The 21,335-nt window shown below is 40.5% G+C and overlaps 2 protein-coding genes across 5 annotated transcripts in view; one reads left to right on the forward strand and one right to left on the reverse strand.

Moving 5' to 3' along the window:
- Positions 1–17,927, reverse strand: part of LOC123998007 (histone-lysine N-methyltransferase 2A-like) — a 52,709-nt gene extending 34,782 nt beyond the window's left edge. The window contains exons 1-3 of one of the 3 annotated variants that reach the window (XM_046302811.1): positions 17,500–17,927; positions 11,172–11,250; positions 73–4,504 (exon numbers count right to left, since the gene is read on the reverse strand). In XM_046302811.1, the coding sequence (XP_046158767.1) occupies positions 73–3,067 (2,995 nt within the window). In that variant the 5' untranslated portion in view covers positions 3,068–4,504; positions 11,172–11,250; positions 17,500–17,927. Of the gene's footprint in view, positions 1–72; positions 4,505–11,171; positions 11,251–17,499 lie in introns of those variants that run through there. The other 2 variants (XM_046302810.1, XM_046302809.1) reach the window with 2 other exon arrangements.
- A 713-nt stretch (positions 17,928–18,640) lies between these two features.
- On the forward strand, positions 18,641–20,349 carry LOC123998025 (gamma-secretase subunit PEN-2-like). Of its 2 annotated transcripts, none has more exons than XM_046302844.1 (4): positions 18,641–18,780; positions 19,125–19,235; positions 19,437–19,541; positions 19,851–20,349. In XM_046302844.1, the coding sequence occupies exons 2-4, from the start codon at positions 19,175–19,177 to the stop codon at positions 19,988–19,990; spliced, it is 306 nt and encodes a 101-aa protein (XP_046158800.1). In that variant the 5' UTR covers positions 18,641–18,780; positions 19,125–19,174; the 3' UTR covers positions 19,991–20,349. The 2 variants fall into 2 exon arrangements, with proteins under 2 accessions (XP_046158800.1, XP_046158801.1); XM_046302845.1 differs by having other exon boundaries at positions 18,702–18,812.
- Positions 20,350–21,335: the final 986 nt, after the last annotated feature.

The following is a 21,335-nucleotide window of genomic DNA, read 5'->3' on the forward strand; positions in this document are numbered from 1 at the left end:
GTGCAGTTATTTATCAAGCAAGCGAATGTTGAACAACTATACGCATTAATTGATTGATAGCTCTTTTCTTACCTGCAATAACATTTTCAGCATTTGTTTTGTCTTCCTCTGTCAACTCCTCATGTTCTCCATATTGAAATGTTAAGAACTTTGAGTTCATAGTGTGAACACACACAGAGACTTTTCGCACAACCCCAGGGCTATCAAGGTCCTCAATCTTGAGCTTGGATTTGCCTTGCTTTGATTTGGGTTTGCTTGGAGCTGTGATTGTAGGACGTTTCTTTAGACAGATGCTCTTGACTTCATCATCCAGACCTTCCGCTAGCATATGAACAGAAGATTGAAGAGTATTGCAAACACCATCTGTCATCACGTTTTTTCTTCTCCTTTTGGGAAGTCCTGGTTGCAGCTTCTTCAGTCGCTTGTACATATTTAGGTGAGATGTTTGCTTGTTGAACTTGTAGCACCTTTTCTTTTTCTGAACCTCCTGGGGATCAGTTGATGGGTCAGAAGCAATTTGGATTTCTTTGGATAAAAGTAAAGTCTCATACTCGCTCTGAAGAGTTTTGTCCAGCGTATATACCTCCTCACCAGACTCTCCTGGCACATGCCACTTGAAACTGGGATTCCTCAAAAGGGACCTCCTCTTCCCAAATTGCTTTCCGGAGGATAAGCCGTCACTCATGTCAGTGGTTTCCTTTTCGAGTTCCTGAGTTGAGAACAAATCGACATCAAACTGCGCCTCATTCAGAAATTCTTCCTCGTCGACAGGCAGATCAGGAGTAAGCTCTCTACCTGTGCCATCTTCTCGTTTCCTTCCCGTGCGTGGGTGTAAGCCGAATAGTTGGCCTTTCTTCGGGGAGTTTCTACGGGGCAAAACAGACATGCCAGCATCATCCATAAATCTCTGTGGAGTCTTGATCACCCGTGAGGACCGGGCACTGACAACAGGCATGATGAAGTGCTTTATGTTTTTAAGGTACTTTGATTTACCATGCTGGTCGTCAAAAGCATCAGACTGTGGTTCATCATCCACAGTGTCTTGTATATCCTGCTCCTCCAAAATTTGCTGGGCAATTTCTACCTGCTTAGATAGAGTTTTAGGCCTGGCTCTTGGTCTTTTGCTACCAAGGAACTGAAGGCTTGAATTGGGGACCTTTTTTCTTCTGTTCTTGGTCTTGAGGATACCAATGAGTTTAGAGCTTGCCAGTGTGGAAGCAGCCTCTGGGGAATAAACTTCCTTTAGGTCCACCTCTTCAACAGCTTCAGGTACCTTACTTTCAGGTAATTTACTCTCATCACTCGTGCTCCCTTCCGGCCTCTGCCTTTGTTTCTGCCTCTGTCCAATCAAGGCTCTTCGCTTCTTTTTGCCATGTTTGAACAGACTTCTATGACGGCGTCGTTCTCTCTTTTCAATAACAGAGGGCTCCAAAAGCAGCACCTTTCCACTCCCTATTGGCTGAGTCTCTGGCTCCACCTTTACCTCTGGTTGAGTGTCAGCCAAAGTTACAGGTTCAGATTGGGCTAATTCTATGTTTGGAGTTTCAGATGTTGGTGTCTTTGACTTCTTTCTAATCGAAAGACTAGAAGTCCTTCTCCTAGGTTCAGAGACAACAGACAACGTAGAGATCTCCTCTGTCTGCTGTTCAGATCGGGCCGTCTCGGTGGTTGGAGTTCCAGATGATGTTGGTGTCTTTGACTTCTTTCTAATTGAAAGGCTAGAATTTCTTCTCCTTCTAGGTTTAGAGACAACAGACAACGTAGAGACCTCCTCTGTCTGTGGTTCAGATGGGGCCGTCTCGGTGGTTGGAGTTTCAGATGTTGGTGTCTTTGACTTCTTTCTAATTGAGAGGCTAGAATTTCTTCTGCTTCTAGATTTAGAGACAACAGGCAATGTAGAGATCTCCTCTGTCTGCTGTTCAGATCGGGCCGTCTCGGTGGTTGGAGTTTCAGATGTTGGTTTCTTTGACTTCTTTCTAATTGAAAGGCTAGAAGTTCTTCTTCTAGGTTTAGAGACAACAGACAACGTAGAGACCTCCTCTGTCTGTGGTTCAGATGGGGCCATCTCGGTGTTTGGAGTTTCAGATGATGTTGTCTTTGACTTCTTTCTAATTGAAAGGCTAGAAGTTCTTCTTCTAGGTTTAGAGACAACAGGCAATGTAGAGATCTCCTCTGTCTGCTGTTCAGATCGGGCCGTCTCGGTGGTTGGAGTTTCAGATGTTGGTGTCTTTGACTTCTTTCTTATTGAAAGGCTAGATGTTCTTCTCCTAGGTTTAGAGACAACAGACAATGTGGAGACCTCTGTCTGTGGTTCAGATGGGGCCATCTCGGTGTTGGGAGTTTCAGATGTTGGTGTCTTTGACTTCTTTCTAATTGAAAGGATAGAATTTATTCTACTCCTAGATTTAGAGACAGACAATGTGGAGACCTCTCTCTGTTGTTCAGATGGGGCCGTCTCTGTGTTTGCAGTTTCAGATGGTGTCTTCCTTGACTTCTTTCTAATTGAAAGGTTAGAACTTCTTCTCCTAGGTTTAGAGACAACAGACAATGTGGAGACCTCTGTCTGTGGTTCAGATGGGGCTAACTCTGTGTTTGGAGATTCAGTGGGTTCAGGTAACATCTGCGTCTTCCCTGGCCTCTTTCTAACTGAAACACTCAAACTTCTTCTCCTTCTAGGTTTTGAAACAGACAATGTGGAAACCTCCGTCTTCAAAACCTCATTGGTCTGTGGTTCTGCTTCACTGGCAGGTTCATCAGATGGATGTTCCACATTTGGACTTGTTTGAAGCTTGTGTTTGTGGGTTGTCCAGGGTTTATGACTTCCACGCTTCTTCCGTGGTGTAGACATCTTAGCCAGTCTTCTCCTCCTTGCTTTGGGAGTTGGCACAGCATTGGTGTCTGATAAAGACATTTTTTCCTCCAGAATTTCACTTGAATCTTTTGTGATTACCACTATCCTTTTTTCTTCAGGCGCAGGAGTAGTTTGATGGATCAGGAATGATGGTTTTGAGCGTTTAGGTTTACCGGGTGAGGAGACCTTTTTTATCTGAAGGGGTGGAACAACCATTGCCACAGTATCACCACAGTCAGTTTGAGTGGCCTCCTCTGGATGTGGTTGCGTTCCCTGTCCCACCTCAACATGAAGAGATGACTTTTCCTCAAGAGACAAAGTCTCCTTAATCTTCTTCTTGGAAGACTTCTCATTATGTGTGTGCTCAGCATCTCTGGATGTAGTACAACTCGTGGCCCCTTTCTCTTCAGGGTTCTCAACATTCTTGATCACACTGGGTTCAAAAAGAGAGTCTTTGTCTAATTCAGCATTATTCCGCTGCTTCGCTGTTACTTTGACAGTATTTCCAGAGCTCTGCACTTGGGTGTCCTTTCTTTTCCCCTTAACCAATGTAAGTGTCCACACAAACTTGCTTCGTTTCTTCTTACGAGAGGAGCCCTTACTGTCAGTCCGAGATGAGCCTTCCAATTTGGGGTTTCTGATTTTAATCAGCTTAAAACTTGGAATCCCGATTATGTCATCATCATTTTTAAAAGCCAGCCCGTCACCGGATTCAATAATTGGCTTTTCAGGTTCTGTGGCTAACGGAACATGGATTTCTGTGACAATCTTCTCTCCTTGATGTGACTTGCTTTGTTTACGCCTACTCTTTCTGGGTGGTGTTTTGGCTTCCTCTATTCTTGAAACCTCTAACAATGACTCTGCCAGACATACTTTGTCATTGCTCTGGTTTTTTGATTCTGTTACAAGGCCTTCATGTGTTTCGGAGGGTGGATTAGTAGTTCTACTTCTTCCGGATCACCAGTTTATTGACTTCAGTGCTTACCTCTGTGGTTCTTTCTTTCCGTTTGAATTTCTTAATGTCTGTTTTTGGCGCCGCATTTCCACTTTCCAGTGCAATGTCCTGTTTGCCTGTTGATTTTCTACCCCCCTCTGATTTTTGGTCATCTACCTCCCCAACTTTGGCCCCACTTTGAACACAGGGTTCAGTGATCTTGGAGGCAGATCTACCACGCCTCCTTGCCGGTATGGCTCCTCCGCCTCCCTCATCCTCAGTGCCATTCAGATGCTGTGCCTCATCAGCTTGTGTCTCGGTCTTTAATTTGACATGGGCACTGGATATCTGGTCACCTTTGACGTCATTAGCCTTTGATTGAAAATGTAATCCTTTTACCTTCAGCTTCTCCACAGATTTTATACGTCCTCCCTTTTCCTTTCTCACCGTCTTCTTGGCCACCAACTTGATGGTAATCCTTGGAGTTAAAGCTGCCCCATTTTTCGCAGGACGCCTCTCCTTTGCCGGGTTTGAGTGCTTGTTTTTTGAACCCTTCCTACCATCATTGGAAGGCACTGCATCAGGAGGAATTGCACAGTGGATTTCTTGTGAAGATCGTGCATCTTCTTCAGGAGTGGGAGGCTCATCTGTCTCCTTTTGGGTGACTACAAGGGGTGGCTTCTCTCGTATCCTTTTTGATTTTGTTTGGACAGGATCACCTTATGGAGGAAAAGAACAAATGAGAGAATAAATTACTATCATATCTAAGCTGATATACAATGGCTTCAGAAAGTATACATACCCCTTCTCTTATTCCACATTGTTGTGTTACAGCCGGAATTCAAAATGATTGAAAATGAAATTTCTCACCCATCTACACACAATACCCCATAATGACAAAGTGAAAATACGAAAGAAAAGATTAGCTAATTTATTGCAAATGAAATACACAAATCTAATTTACATATATATTTACTCAGGGGTGTGAATAGTTGTCAGAATCACCATTGGCAGTAATTACAGCTGTGAGTCCTTATGGGTGAGTCTATAAGAGCATTGCACCACTGAATTGTACAATATTTGCACATTACTCGATTTAAAATTCTGCAGGCTGTCATGTTGGTTGCTGATCATAGCTCGATGTCCATTTTCAAGTCTTGCCATAGATTTTCAAGCAGATTTAAGGGATAAGTTGTAACTAGGCCTCTCAGTAACCTTCAATGTAGTCTTCGTAAGCAACACCAGTATAGACTTGCAGTGGCGGAAAAAGTACCCAATATACCTGAACAGAAAATGACAAGTAATACTGAAAGTCACCCAGTAAAATACCAGAGTAAAAGTCTAAAAGTATTGGGTTTTAAATATACTTAAGTATCAAAAGTAAATGTATAAATACATCTCAAAGTCCTTATATTAAGCAAACCAGACCACCATTTTATTCTGGATAGAGGGGCACACTCCAACACTTACACACAATTTACAAATTAAGCACTTTGTGTTCAGTGAGTCCTCCAGCTCAGGTAGTAGGGATGACCAGGGATGTTCTCTTGATAAGTGTGTGAATTAGACCCTTTTCCTGTCCTGCTAAGCATTAAAAATGTAACAAGTAATTTTGAGTGTCATAGAAAATGGAGTAAAAAGTACATTATTTTCTTTAGGAATGTAGTGAAGTAAAAGTAGTAAAACAAACTACTTAAGTAAAAATACTAAAGTACTTTACACCACTGTATGTAGGCAAGTCAGAGATTTACATACACCTTAGACAAGTACATTTAAACTGTTTCACTGATCCTGACATTTAATCCTAATAAAAATTCCCTGTCTTAGGTCAGTTAGGATCACCACTTTATTTTAAGAATGTGAAATGTCAGAATAATAGTAGAGAATGATTGATTTCAGCTTTTATTTCATCACATTCCCAGTGGGTCAGAAGTTCAGACTCAATTAGTATTTGGTAGCATTGCCTTTAACTTGGGTCAAATATTGTGGGTAGCCTTCCATAAGCTTCCCACAATAAGTTGGGTGAATTTTGGCCAATTCCTCCTGACAGAGCTGGTGTAACTGAGTCAGGTTTGTAGGCCTCCTTGCTCACACATGCTTTCTCAGTTCTGCCCACAAATTTTCTATAGGATTGAGATCAGGGCTTTGTGCTAGCCACTCCAATACCTTGACTTTGTTGTCCTTAAGCCATTTTGCCACAACTTTGGAAGTATGCTTGGGGTCATTGTCCATTTGGAAGACCCATTTGCGACCAAGCTTTAACTTCCTGACTGAAGTCTTGAGATGTTGCTTCAATATATCCACATCTATTTTGTGAAGTGCACCAGTCCCTCCTGCAGCAAAGCACACCCACAACATGATGCTGTCACCCCGTGCTTCACGGTTGGGATGATGTTCTTCGGCTTGCAAGCCTCCCCCCATTATCCTCAAAACATAACGATGGTCATTATGGCCAGTTCTATTTTTTGTTTCATCAGACCAGAGGACATTCTCCAAAAAGTAACATTTTTGTCCCCATGTGCAGTTGCAAACCGTAGTCTGACTTTTTAATGGCGGTTTTGGAGCAGTGGCTTCATCTTCTTTGCTGAGCGGCCTTTCAGGTTATGTCGATATAGGACTCATTTTACTGTGGATATAGATACTTTTGTACCCGTTTCCTCCAGCATCTTCACAAGGCCCATTGCTGTTGTTCTGGGATTAATTTGCACTAAAAAGTACGTTCATCTCTAGGAGACAGAACGCGTCTCCTTCCCAAGCGGTATGACGGCTACGCGGTCCCATAGTGTTTATACTTGTCTACTATTGTTTGTACAGATGTACAGGGTACCTTCAGGCGTTTGGAAATTGCTCCCAAGGATGAAACAGACTTGTGGAGGTCTACAATTGTTTTCTGAGGTCTTGGCTGATTTCTTTTGATTTCCCCATGATTTCAAGCAAAGGGGCACATAGTTTGAAGGTAGGCCTTGAAATACATCCGCAGGTACACCTCCAATTCACTCAAATGATGTCAATTAGCAAATTAGAAGCTTCTTAAGCCATGACACCATTTTCTGGAATTTTCCAAGCTGTTTAAAAGCACAGTCAACTTTGTATGTAAACTTCTGACCAACTGGAATTGTGATAGTGAATTAAGTGAAATAATCTGTCTGTAAACAAATGTTGGAAAAAATGTCATGCACAAAGTAGATTTCTGAACCGATATGCCAAAACTATAGTTTGTTAACAAGAAATTTGTGAAGTTGAAAATCAAGTTAATGACTCCAACCTAAGTGTGTAACCTTCCGACTTCAACTGCATGCATGCATGCATGCATGCATGTATGTATGTATGCATGTAGTTCTCTCTACCGCATGGCAAGCGGAACCGGAGTGCCAAGTCTAGGACAAAAAGGCTTCTCAACAGTTTTTACCCCCACGCCATAAAAAACTCCTGAACAGGTAATCAAATGGCTACCCGGACTATTTGCATTGTGTGCCACCCCCCAACCCAACCCCTCTTTTACGCAGATGCTACTCTCTGTTTATCATATATGCATAGTCACTAACTATACATTCATGAACACACAACCCCAATTAGGCCGACCAACCAGTCCCCCGAGAACATTGGCTAACCGGGCTATCTGCATTGTGTCCCACCACCCACCAACCCCTCTTTTACGCTATTGCTACTCTCTGTTCATGATATATGCATAGTCACTTTAACCATATGTAAATACTACCTCAATCAGCCTGACTAACCTGTGTCTGTATGTAGCCTCGCTACTTTTAGACTCGCTAATGTATATAGCCTTTTTACTGTGGTTTTATTTCTTTACTTACCTATTGTTCACCCAATACCTTTTTTGCACTATTGGTTAGAGCCTGTAAGTAAGAATTTCACTGTAAGGTCTACACTTGTTGTATTCGGCGCATTTAACAAATATTAATTTGATGTACATATTTGTCCTTGTGTAGTAGGTTATTGTCTTGTTGACAGGTGAACTTGTCTTCCAGTGGCTGTTGGAAAGCATACCAAACCAGGTTTTCCTCAAGGATTTTACTTGTGCTTATCTCTATTCTGTTTCTTTTTGTCCTAAAAAAAACTCACGAGCAGTTGCCGATGACAAGCAAACCCATAACATTGTAAATATGAAGAGAGTTACTCAGTGATGTGGTGTGTTGGATTTACCCCGAACATAACACTTACTTCCTAGGTATCATGAGAAGGATTGCAAAGGGTCGGAAACTTTCCGGGAATTTTCCATGGGAAGATAAGCCTGGGACTTTTGCTTAAATTCATCAAAAAAGTTAACTTATAACAGTGAACCTTTTATGTGGGATACACGAGACAATTCTAGGTCTTGTGGCATATTTTGGTTAAACTATCCCCAATTCAATGGAATTGCAACCCACGGCATCTTCCATCACATGTACAGCTGATTCTCAAGATCTTGCACACTAATACACTTTCTGAGCCAAGGACTACATGCTTTCTGGTAAGTTTTGATTACAATACTGGGTGAGGAGATATATTTCATAAGACATACATACATTTGTTAACTAGTAAATAGTTGCCTACAGCAAAGTGTGTTAAAATAATTTCTAACTGGTTAACAAATTCTGCTAGTTAGTGTTTGCTACCATGTGTGTTTTAGCTTGCATGAGCCTGCTAACTGAGGAGTGTTAATTCATCCGTTGCCATCCGTTTCATTTTAAAACATTTCTTACAAAGGAGTTGTTTAATCTAACTGTTTAACTATTTATCTGTACATGGAATTGTATTTTGTTTTTTTCTTACATTTTTTTCCAAATATTCACAGGAAAATGCCACAGGCACTATCTGATGTGTGGAGACATTTCACTGCAGTCAATGTAGAAGGAAAAGCTGTGCCCATTTGCAAATGCTGTGCCAAATCATGTGAAGAATGCAACAAAGATGCAGAATCATCTTGCCAAGTGCATAAAGTTCCCTCAGGGCTCACAACAAGCAACCTCTGACAAAAGTCCCTCTACTTCTAGTAGAGGTGAAAATGATGAGACACCTTATCGATAGCAACAGCTCATGGTCCTCCTGGAATCAGAAGTCTCTTTGACTCAATGGAGGAACATAGTCAGAGAAATGCTGATGAATGTCTTGCTTGAGCTGTGCATGCAACTGGTTCACCTCGGATGCTCACAGGCAATGTGTATTGGAAGATATTTCTGAATGTTCTTCGCCCAGCATACACCCCTCCAACCAGACATGCTTTATCTACTAATTTGCTTGATGCATAGTTCAGAGTTCAAGTGAAAGTCAAGCAAATCATAGAGAAAGCAGACTGTATTGCAATCATCTCTGATGGGTGGTTGAATGTTCGTGGGTAAGGAATAATTAACTACATCTCTTACCCCTCAACCAGTATTCTGCAAGAGCACAGACACAAGGAACAACAGACACACCGGTCTCCACATTGCAGATGAGCTGAAGGAGGTCATCAATGAACGTGGACCACAGAAGGTATTTGCACTCGTGACAGACAATTCTGCGAACATGAAGGCTGCTTGGTCTAAAGTGGAAGAGTTCTACCCTCACATCCATTGGCTGTGCTGCTCATGCATTGAATCTGCCCCTCAAGGACATCATGGCACCGAAAACAATGGATACACTCTACAAGAGAGCCAAGGAAATGGTTAGGTATGTGAAGGGTCATCAAGTTATAGCAGCAATCTACGCCACCAAGAAAAGTTAGAAGAATAAGAGCACCACATTGAAGCTGCCCAGCAGCACCCGTTGGGGTGTTGTTGTCATCATGTTTGACAATCTCCTGGAGGGGAAGAGGTCTCTCCTAGAAATGGCCATATCAGTCTGCCAATATGGACAGCCCCATCAAGAGGATCCTCCTGGATGATGTATTTTGGGAGAGAGTGGTAAACAGCCTGAAACCTATAGCAGTAGCCATAACACAGATTGAGGGAGACAATGCCATCTTGTCTGATGTTCAGACTCTGCTTGCAGATGTAAGAGAAGAAATCCGTACGGCCCTGCCCACTTCACTGTTGCTCAAAGCAGAGGAAACTGCAGTTCTGAAATGCATCAAAAAGCGCAAAGACTTCTGCCTGGAGCCCATACACACTACAGTGTACATGTTGGACCCTGATGTTCAAGAGGTGGACATTGAGGAGGTCCAGGGAGAAGACATGGAAGACAGAGGAAAACAACCAAAGCTTTAGTTTCTAGACTATATCATTTTACAGATGTACGTATGTTGAAAACATTTATTGGGAGAAGCGATGGATCATATATTCCCTTTTGTTGTTCAGTGAAATCATCCCATGTGAAGAGTCAACTCATTTAATTAAAGTTCAATTAGTAACTACATTTTTAAAATGTTTTTTTTTCCATTGGAAGGATTTAATAATTTGCAATTATGTTTACTTATGATAAGGTAAAAGGTTTATGTTTGTCTACATATGATATGGTAAATATATCCAATGCAAAAAACATCTACATTTAAATGGTATTAATATTAATTTGCATATATTTCCATATATTCCAACAGAAAGTTTCCACCTCTGAATATTCCCCAAAATGTGCAGCCCTATTTCCCCAGTCACATTTTTATTTATGAAGCATACCATAGTTTCCCAGAACAGCAGCCAATCGTGTTCGGGAGCAAGCGGGAGCTGGTGAGTCCATTGTGTTCAATATCTATTGGTGAGTCTGTGTGGCACACATGAGGTGATAAAGTTACACTTGTATGCAATTCACTACTAAGTGTTAGACAGTTTTAAGATATCCGATGGCTAAGATGTGCTATACTCTCCAGCTGTGTATTTGGTTACTTGTTAGTTATCTAAGTAAGTGGCTGAATGAATAAGGAGACAGGCGGTTAGCTTTCTGCCGTGTTTGATAAGTCAAAGAGTTATGGATGAATTATCTGTAGTTGCCATTTTTACTCTGTGCTTCCAACTATTGTTTTTTTTCACCATTTCTGTTCTCCTCCCCTCTTCTCAGCATACAGATGCTGTTCTTCCTTCAGACAAGCATGCATTACACATTTGTTTATTTGCACAATTTCTCTCGTTCACTTTAGCTTGTAAACGTCTACACCAGAAATTACTACTAGCTATACTAGCTATACCTTAGTAGCTGGATTTGAAAGTCTTTGCAATTGGTTTGGTTGTTTGTGCCCGTTAGCATTCAGCTAAAAGCATCCATGAGAATTTGCCATTAATTGTGCTAATTTTGTTGTAATTCTGGTAATAGACTGCCAATGTGCCTTTTTTGCGTTTTGAACCTCGTGTGCTATACCAGTAATACTGTACATCCCGGTATGGCAGAGTAACAGTATGAAAATCTCAATTCTGCCCAAGAATAATAGATAGGTGGCAAGGGGTGGGCATAGGTGTAGAATAGGCTAATACTTACTTTTGGAGGGATTATGTCTGGACCGTACGGGGCCTTTATATCCTTTACGATCAGATTCAAATCCTGTGAAATCATCTCCCTGAAAGGCAAGGTCAGATTATTAACTTTGGACACCCAACATTCTTTTTCCGACTGTTTCACAATTTTCCATAACCTTACAACAGTTTGATACTGAATATGCATTTGAAATAGTTTACATGCAACAATTAGGTCTAAAAGCTTTGACATCAGTGACAATAACCTAACACACGCACACCTGAACACAACTAGGCCTATGCAATTGAATGCTAGTACTAATACTGTTGACTACAGGATCTTTTTTTATATCCCAATCTTGAGGGAGAACAGTGGCAGGGCAATCAAAAATTATATTGTGTAATGTCATGTAGTGAGTAGGTTATTCCATGATAACAGAATTACGTGGAGACTCCTATTTTTTACATTAAAATGTATGCGAAAGAAAAAAACATTGATTTCAAAGTTGAACAAACTCTATGCACAAGGACTACTTTGAACAATTTGCACAGAAAATATCACAAAAATACATTTATATCTGTGCAGATGCTAAATTTGGTAACAGTAAAATCTCCCTCTGTTTATGCAACCACATTTTCCAAAACCGTCAGATTCAAAGATGTTAGCAGAAAGAATGGAGTGTCAGCTATGACATGACACCTCGACTTTGAAAATCAATTTTGGTTATTGAATACACTATGTGAAGTGAATTTACAACCGGTAACAGAACAATGATTGCGGAATTACCTAATCGGTCTCTGATCTGTACAACACAGAAATGCATAATTATGGATATGATTTTCACTCTTCATGGTGATGTATCCTGAATTAGGTACACAAAAGGTCAAAAAATATGCAATACCTTACTTTGCATATATGGGTATTATTCTCATGATCTCTGTCACCAATTAAGACCAAATTTGGTTGGTCCAGAACAAATCTGAACCAATCATAGACTTCCATGTAGGGTACAGTACAGCACAGTTCAGTACTAGGATTGCAAATTTTGGTAAATTTTGCTGCAGACTATCTGACCATCATTAACCGGTCAATGAAACAGCTACATTTTTACAAACAGTAAAATGGCATGACCAACTGAAAATACTATGCATTAAAAAGGAGAGGACATTTTTCATTAAGAGCTTAAATGCAAACATGCAACTCTACCACACCTATTGTTTAAAGTCAAAATGTTATAGCCTATTATGGAACATGCAACTCTGGTAATGAAGCAGCTAATAACACATCATTTTCAAACACTTGCCAAATGTATTATGCGGGAAAAAGCAGTTCTAAAACTGTGCACCTAAAGCGAGCCGATTCATGTGTGACAGGGATTCAAATCTGTCACACAAAAAGACAGGGAATGTAAAAGCAACAACTAGGATGGGTTGTTAATATGACTAGGATTGTGCCTTTTGCTTCTAGCCAACAAAATAAAGTTGATATGAAAATCAATTGAACAGTAGAGAAATTAAAGTTAATGGCATGAGGAAGTCTATATAAAATAATTGCCTGTTTTTATGGTTGGATTTTCTCTGGGCAACCTTGAAGCCAGGTAAGAAATGGCTCATTATTTGAAGTAAAGTAAAACTTTCAGGTTTCAAACAATTATACTGCCTAAAGCTCATGTTGCAAAGTGGTGGGTGATAGCCTGACTATCGTTGACTATAGCATATGCACTCGAATGGGAAATGGGAGGCGAGCTTAAATTACGAGTTGAGATTGAGAAATAAAAAGTAATATATAAAAGCATGTTTCACTCGAGTACCATCTTTTGAGGAGCTGCTCTCTGACAGGTGATAGGCTATTCTCTGTACGCTGTGCACATGCAATAAATAAGATACAGGAGAACCAATGAAAATACACAAGGACAATTTAATTTTCCTAAATTATGCCAATTAACCTATAGAATGATAAGCATGAGCGGTCAACTGTATTTTCGGCGGCTAACCAATAAACTGTTAAGATCCCTATTCAGTACAGTAGACTCTACTGTACAAAACTTTACTGTACGAGGGATCACGTTAGAGTTCAGAAATCTGCATTTTCATCAAAATCTGTGTTTTAAACCATTTCCCACCTGTTATGTTGAAAGAGTGCCTTTTTGTTTCAATAGGGTGATCAGTGGAGTGCAACTATAGTTGTTCTTCACAGAAAATACATTAGTGCAACACATTCGTCAGAAAATAGCTTCATTTTCATCAGATGACAACAGAAGTGCAACATTATCTGGCTTACAGCCACACAAGTAAATTAGCTTACAATGAAAAAAATCAAGGTATTTGTTGCAAAAACGATGTATGGCCATCATATTTCAATTGTTTATTATCATAGAAAGAGATTAGCTAGCTACATTTCCTAATGTGTCTCTTGAAGTTAATCTAGCATTTTACCTGAGAAAAATAGGCTACACCGATAAAATTACCAGAGAAAAGTACCTACATATCAGTCAGAGCACAATGCCTGTTCGTGAATTCTCATTAGAGTGAAGTGCAACTGAAACACAAAATGAGTCTGATGCCGAGCAGAAATTACAATAAGCATTTTAGATCTGTGCTTATAAAACGCAGCACGATCGATACAGCATCTTAAGCGTTCTCTTTTTCGGAGGGAAAAATGCAGAATTGTGCATTAACGCGTAATGATCTATACTCTTTACTGTACCCAGTTATGCTTCACTGTACTGTGCAAACTTGTGAAACAGATGTCTATGATCTGTGATCAGACCAAATCTGAACCAATCATGGACGTCTATGTTTGGGCTAAATCGAGGCCGGTCTAAACCGAACAAAAAAAACTATGTCTGTGGACGTTGAAATCAAGGCCATGGCGGACTGACCAAATGTCAACGTCCATGGACGTACGGGGTCAGTCGGTTCAGATGCCAGTTCCAGTAAATGGAAAGCAAGTGGTCTCGTGGGTAGTTAACAGTTAAGAGCTGGGAGAGGTAACATTTACTGGGGGGGGGAAATCAGACCCTTTGACTTTTTCCACAACAAAAAAAATACATTACAACCTTATTCTAAAACGTATTACATTCCCCCCCCCCACATTTACATCAGACCCTTTACTCAATACTTTGTTGAAGCATATTTCAGGTCTCTCCAGAGATGTTCAAATCGGGTTCAAGTCCGGGATCTGGCTGGGCCACTCAAGGACATTTAGAGACTTGTCCCGAAGCCACTCCTGTATTGTCTAGCCTAGTGGTTAGAGCGTTAGGCCAGTAACCAAAAGGTTGCTGGATCAAATCCCCGAGCTGACAAGGTAAAAATCTGTCATTCTGCCTCTGAGCAAGGCAGCTAACACACTGTTTCCTGGGCACCAAAGATGTGGATGTCGATTAAGGCTGCCTCCCGCACAGCTCTGATTCAAAAGGAGTTGGGTTAAATGTGGAAGACATTTCAGTTGAAGGCATTTAGTTAGTACTACTGACTGGGTATCCCCCTTTCTTGGCTCTTTGCTTAGTGTCGTTGTCCTGTTGAAGATTCAACCCAGTCTGAGGTCCTGAGCAGGTTTTCATCAAGGATCTCTCTGTATTTTGCTCCGTTCATTTTTCCCTCGATCCTGAATCCCAGTCCCTTCCACTGAAAAACATGCCCATAGCATGCTGCTGCCACCAACTTGCTTCACTGTAGGAATGGTGCCAGGTTTCCTCCAGACGTGACACTTAGCATTCAGAGTAGAGGTCGACAGATTAAATCGGAATGGCCGAATAATTAGGGCCGATTTCAAGTTTTCATAACAATCGGAAATCGGTATTTTTGGGCGCCGATTTTTTAAATTTGTTTTTATTTATATTTACACCTTTATTTAACTAGGCATGTCAGTTAATTAAGAACACATTCTTATTTTCAATGACGGCCTAGGAACGGTGGGTTAACTGCCTCGTTCAGGGGCAGAACGACAGATTTTCACCTTGTCAGCTCGGGGGATCCAATCTTGCAACCTTACAGTTAACTAGTCCAACGCAATAACGACCTGCCTCTCTCTCGTTGCACTGCACAAGGACTGTTACGCGAATGCAGTAAGCCAAGGTAAGTTGCTAGCTAGCATCAAACTTATCTTATAAAAAATAATCAATCATAATCACTAGTTAACATCTAGTAATATCATCAACCATGTGTAGTTATCTAGCATGTCCTGTATTGCATATAATCTGACTGAGCGGTGGTAGGCTGAAGCAGGTCTGTAAACATTCATTCAAACAGCACTCTTGTGCATTTTGCCAGCAGCTCTTCGTTGTGTGTCAAGCATTGCTCTGTTTATAACTTCAAGCATATCAACTCCCGAGATGAGGCTGGTGTAACCGAAGTGAAATGGCTAGCTAGTTAGCGCGCGCTAATAGCATTTCAAACATCACTCGCTCTGAGCCTTCTAGTAGTTGTTCCCCTTGCTCTGCATGGGTAACGCTGCTTCGATGGTGGCTGTTGTCATTGTGTTGCTGGTTTGAGCCCAGGGAGGAGCGAGGAGAGGGACGGAAGCTATACTGTTACACTGGCAATACTAAAGTGCCTATAAGAACATCCAATAGTCAAAGGTTAATGAAATACAAATGGTATAATAACTACAACCTAAAATGTCTTACCTGGGAATATTGAAGACTCATGTTAAAAGGAACCACCAGCATTCATATGTTCTCATGTTCTGAGCAAGGAACCGAAACATTAGCTTTCTTACATAGCACATATTGCACTTCTACTTTCATCTCCAACACTTTGTTTTTGCATTATTTAAACCAAATTGAACGTTTCATTATTTACTTGAGCCAACATTGATTTTATTGATGCATTATATTAAGTTAAAATAAGTGTTCATTCAGTATTGTTGTAATTGTCATTATTTTGGTCCTCCAATAATCGGTATTGGCATTGAAAAATCATAATCTAGTCGACCTCTAGTCTTTACTTCAACATTGTGTTTTTATTTATTTCTAATACTTTTTATGACTTTCTGGTAGATATTTTTAAAGACCTGTTTCCATTTTTTTTGCCAGAAATCAATTCCTAATTTGCAAAAAATCTGTATTTTCTTTAATGCATTTGTACCTTTATTTTCCAAAAATATACTCTTCGCTTTTATTTGACAACCAATTTGATATGCTCCTACGAATTTCACGTTGGTGCTCATGGGTTCTTTTACATGGAAATGACCATGTATAGTGTTATAGGTTACTGCCTACTTGGAATAGGTCTCCCATGTCAAATGTTTACCATCACTGGGATGACATGTAGATTATTGTGTTAGTCTTGAGCACCAAACTATACCATTACAAACCCAACACAAGTGCACTGGACAAGCCATTACATCAACTAGTTAAGTTAATCATTCAAAAACAGTCCATGCACATCTTTGATCTTCTCCTCCAGGTAATGCATCTTTGTTCATGGATGGCGAGGCATTACCAAGAAACCAGCAGCAATTTACCCAGTCATGCCGGGGAACTGGGGAGGGGTTGCAGGCCTCTAACTACATCTGCTACATGCCTGTTAATATGCAAATAAAGTCGATATTGTGGCAGCAGCATTTTGTCAGCTAATGTGGAGCTTGGGTCCAAGCCAGATTATTAACATATGAATACTTGCAGTCATTAGGTAGGCCTAGGTCATTTATATTTCAAATGTAAATATCGAATATGTTTGGTGCTCCTCTCTTGCTTGTAATGAAATAGAAAATGGACTGCAATAGCAGGCCAAGTAACGTTAACATCTCACATCATGACAAATTTACCCACTACCGGGTTTCGTTATCAGTTTCCCTCCAATGACTTAAACAACCTAGTTACATTAATTGACTCAGTGACAGCGACAAAAAAAACTGACCTGGTGACATTCTGCAAGCCTTGTTCTTGAAAGGAACGTGAAATGATCCCTATACACCGTAGTTAGTTAGCTATCCTAGAGTAGGTATCTGACGTAGCCCCTCCCCCTCTTGAATCCAATAGAAACATTTATGTAGCTACGTTCGTTACTCACTGCAGCAATTACAGGCATAAATACTAATTTAAGACAAATACCTGACTAGCTAGCGTGGGTGTAAGTTATTCATGGTAAATCGTATGTCTAACTAACCATAGAGCTCCAATGCAGACAAATATTACATTAGCCTTCCCCTTTGTTAGCTAGCGCTATTGACGAACATCTCATGAAGTCGCTACTGCTATATAACGTTAGCTGGCTAGCTAACTAATGTTGACACTTAAAGCAAAGTATTATGAAACGGGGCCAACTCTACATGACACACACACACACAAAACTACACACCAACACAGGTAACCAAAATGGCATGATAAAAGAAGCAAAAATATACTAACTCCAGCAGCGATTTGGGCTCTCACCTCTTCGCTCCCACTTGAGCTGTACCCAGCCTCCGCTAAGCTCTTGTGGTTCGACTCTATCCCAAGTAAGCGCAAGTGAGACTGGTCCTCGTTTAACGAGAGAACCAGGCTTGTGGGCCTTGGGCCTCCAGCATTAGTCACATCGTCAGCTTCTGCTCCTGATCGGTCAAGTTGCCATCGCTTCTCAGAACGCAAGCGGCTGCGAGACGACCATGGCCGACCAGGGAAGCGACCTCGGGGTGCAGCAGTACCAACTTGGCCTCCTATGGCAGCCGCGGTTGCTGATCCGCATCCCGCTGCCGCCATCATAGCTTCAAAAACAACACCGATAGCAACTTGAGGTGAGACAAGAGGGAAGGCGCGAGAAAGGGAGGGGGGACCCGCAAGGCTGCCGGGAAATGAAGTATGTCCAAGGAAAGCTTCACATGGTAACTTGCAAATCTTTATTTAAATTATGATTGGAATTTATAGGGGTGGTGTGTGCAATGCATTATGTAATACAAGTAATAAACCCATTTGATATTAAACAAAGGACGCATTGCTCGATCATCGTTTCATTACAACCATTACGTTTATTGATAATTAACTACAAGGCCCAGCCTCCCTCCATGCAAAAAAATACACATTTTGTGAATGGCCATCTACCGCTGTACCAATATTTTTAGGCTTGTCCCTATTCCTCAGAGCGGCTTGTCCTCGTCTTTTGATATGATCATACAAATTGCACCACTATACATTATGTGCGCGCTCCTTACATGAGAGAGAGAGAGAGTCTATGCACTTAAATCAAGCTCTAAACATAATTTGAAAAGAAGAATTGAAAATATCCACAAGTCTAGGCCTATATTCTTTTGCATTGATAAGAGGAGAATTATGGTTGTATATTGTAGTAAACTTCCCTGATGGAAATTATTCACAGAATAAGACAGGCAGGTTAACAGTAATTTTGCAGCTGCAAGGCACATATTTTGCATTGCAATCCACATCAATCTGCACTGTCAGCAATCATAGGTGATTTACTACAAGCAAAAGTGAATTACACTGTTGAAATATATTTAAATTTAAATGCCAAAACATACGTTTCTATGTACGCTATCTGAACTACAGTACCCACAACGAACGGGGGGGGAGGGCAATATGGACGTCACATCCCCCTCTTCAGAAAACTGGAGTAGGAAGCGGAAATGAACAAATTGACATTCTCTTTTGTGTGTATGTTTTGAGCTGTTGAACGTGAAGTTGTCAAGCAATTTAGAGGTATTTGACATCTATATAATTAAAGATTACAGGTAAAAGCCTCGGAAAATATTATTAATTATGTATTTTCTGTAATAGAGGACAATTGCTGTTAACATTGTAGCATATATTGTTAGCCATCCAGTACGCATTAGTCTCGACACTAATTGGTGTTTAAATATGTTATCGTGTCATCTGGGCAGATAGCCAGGCAAAAGTTCGGTGGAAACACAAGACTTGTTCCATTCTTATCGATAGAGGGCACCCTCGTATTTTACAGACTGGCAATTCCATGAAGCCGAAATGTGCCAGTCTTGATCTTCAAAATATCCTCTCACTTTTATCCTCTTCCATCATACTTCAAGGTCTCTTTGAAAAGCTGTCAATACGAAGGGGGAAATAACAGGAAATCAACATGAACCTAGAGCGCCTTCCTAATGAGGAGAAACTCAACCTCTGTAGGAAATACTATTTCGGTAAGTTGGTAAGTCTGAACCACCAAGTGTTGTTTTTCTCTAATTATAAGCCACGTGACCAGGGGATTTCTGTCCCCTGGCATGGTTCAAAGAGAAAAACATTGCATGAGCTCTCCAATGTTAGTGTTTACAACATGTGTGTATATATATATAAGTAATGCAAGAATCATGTAGTAATACTGTAATTACTTTCTATCTCAGGGGGATTTGCATTCCTTCCGTTCCTATGGCTGGTGAATGTGGTGTGGTTTTTCAAAGAGGCCTTTGTAAAGCCAATATATACTGAACAACTTCAGATCAAAACATGTGAGTGTCAATCATCCAATCAGAGTCAATGTACACAGAGAAAGTGCTGTTAATTAATGTAACTCAAGATTCCTGTACAAATGATTAGTTGTTCATATTTGTTGTGGCAAATCCACATACTGGATAAATAATACATTTGTTACAGGTTGTGTGTCTTATGAGATGTAGGCCTATGATCCATGATGAGATAAGATGATCCAGCTAAAACATAAAGTTGGCTTTGTATTAGTTTAACATTAGTGTAAGTATTAGTGAAAGCATGCAGTTTCTATGCAAACATGACTACAATACATTACATCTCTCTTTCAGATGTAAAGCGTTCAGGGCTGGGGTTCCTACTGTGGGTTGCAGTACTCACCACATGGATAACCATATTCCAACACTTCAGAGCAGAATGGGGTGAGGTGGGCGACTACCTCTCCTTCACCATTCCACTTGGCATTCCCTGAGACAGACAAGGCGGGGAAACAAGAAAGCTTCCTACTGTATAAAACTTTACCATGACAGAATTAATAGGCAAATCTAACATAGGTTGAAATAGTTCAATGTGTAGTTTTTCTCAATGGATATTCATGGTAATTTTCTTCTGGGCTTTAATGAGTGGGAAGATGTCCTATGAACACTGCACCTTTTCCCCAAATTGTGTGTAGTGTGTGGATGTCTCAACACATTTGAGTCAATTTGGAAGGTTATACAGGCGAATGGTATGTATGACAAAAATAAATAGCAAATTCATTAACTTTCTAAATTAAATGGAAGTGTATGCCTTTTTTATTTGCTGTAATAAAGGTTTTGAGTTTAGATGCCAGATTGTGGTCTAGTGTGCATTTCATTAGACATTTAGCTCCTATGGATAATATGAGTGGTATGAGCATAGCTTTGGATAACAATATACAATTGGCTTTGTGTTTAATATGTCAGTATTTGTGTAACACTGCTCACAATAACAACATACTTATTCCAGATAATAATATTCATAGTATCCTTTGTACTCTCGGTGTAAACCATTCCAACAGTGATGAGATATTAGCCAGTAAAGTACTTTATGATTGCAGAATTATGGTTTTTTAAGTGCTTAAATGAGTTCCGCTTCTGGCCAATCTCTTAGGCGCCTATTATGAAACTCAATCCATCTGTAGCAAATGTTACCCCCCCCCCTCTTCAGGATCATGGTTGATGCCATTTTTAGGTACTCAGAGTCAGACTCTACTTCTATTACCAACTGACGCCATGGCAGGAAGGACATGTCACCCAACCAGCTCCAGTACTTAACAAGTCCATTGAGTCTGCCAGGGTTGTATAAGTCACACGACTGTCTGCTCTAAATGGGGTCATGGGGCAGTGGATGTAAACCCAAATCAGATGTGTGTGTGTGTGATGGATGGTCATAAGATACCCAATCGATGAGGTGCTAAGACCTGTGACATGCTGGAAGCTTATATGACATTGTTGTGGATGTGGTGTCAGTGTAATTGTAGAACATGATGTTCACCCTGCATGTCATGATGACCTAATTATTATAAGGTCGTTTTAATCACCAGGACAAAGTGGCTCGGGGAGACTGGCCAACATTAATCACAGATTTGTTCATCCCTCTTTGGGATTATGATCATCTCTGTAGAAATTATAGCATGAATACAAATATTGAATCATTTTTCTTTCGAATAGAAAGACTTCCAAATAAGGCCAATGTGATTGAAGATTAGTGTGCTTAACACCTGCTTCACATTGATCAAGAGATCATTACATAAACAATGTAACAGAAACATCTGAAGTATGTAGACCTATAAAATA

Source organism: Oncorhynchus gorbuscha, linkage group LG15 (assembly GCF_021184085.1).
Source record: "Oncorhynchus gorbuscha isolate QuinsamMale2020 ecotype Even-year linkage group LG15, OgorEven_v1.0, whole genome shotgun sequence".
Taxonomy (NCBI): domain Eukaryota; kingdom Metazoa; phylum Chordata; class Actinopteri; order Salmoniformes; family Salmonidae; genus Oncorhynchus; species Oncorhynchus gorbuscha.

What these genes read in the sequence shown, in the direction of transcription:
- LOC123998025 (XM_046302844.1), top strand. Translation starts at nt 19,175, where the DNA reads ATGAACCTAGAGCGCCTTCCTAATGAGGAGAAACTCAACCTCTGTAGG. An exon ending in CTGTAGGAAATACTATTTCG is followed by an intron (nt 19,236 to 19,436) that starts GTAAGTTGGTAA and finishes TTTCTATCTCAG; the next exon opens with GGGGATTTGCATTCCTTCCG. An exon ending in ACAACTTCAGATCAAAACAT is followed by an intron (nt 19,542 to 19,850) that starts GTGAGTGTCAAT and finishes TCTCTCTTTCAG; the next exon opens with ATGTAAAGCGTTCAGGGCTG.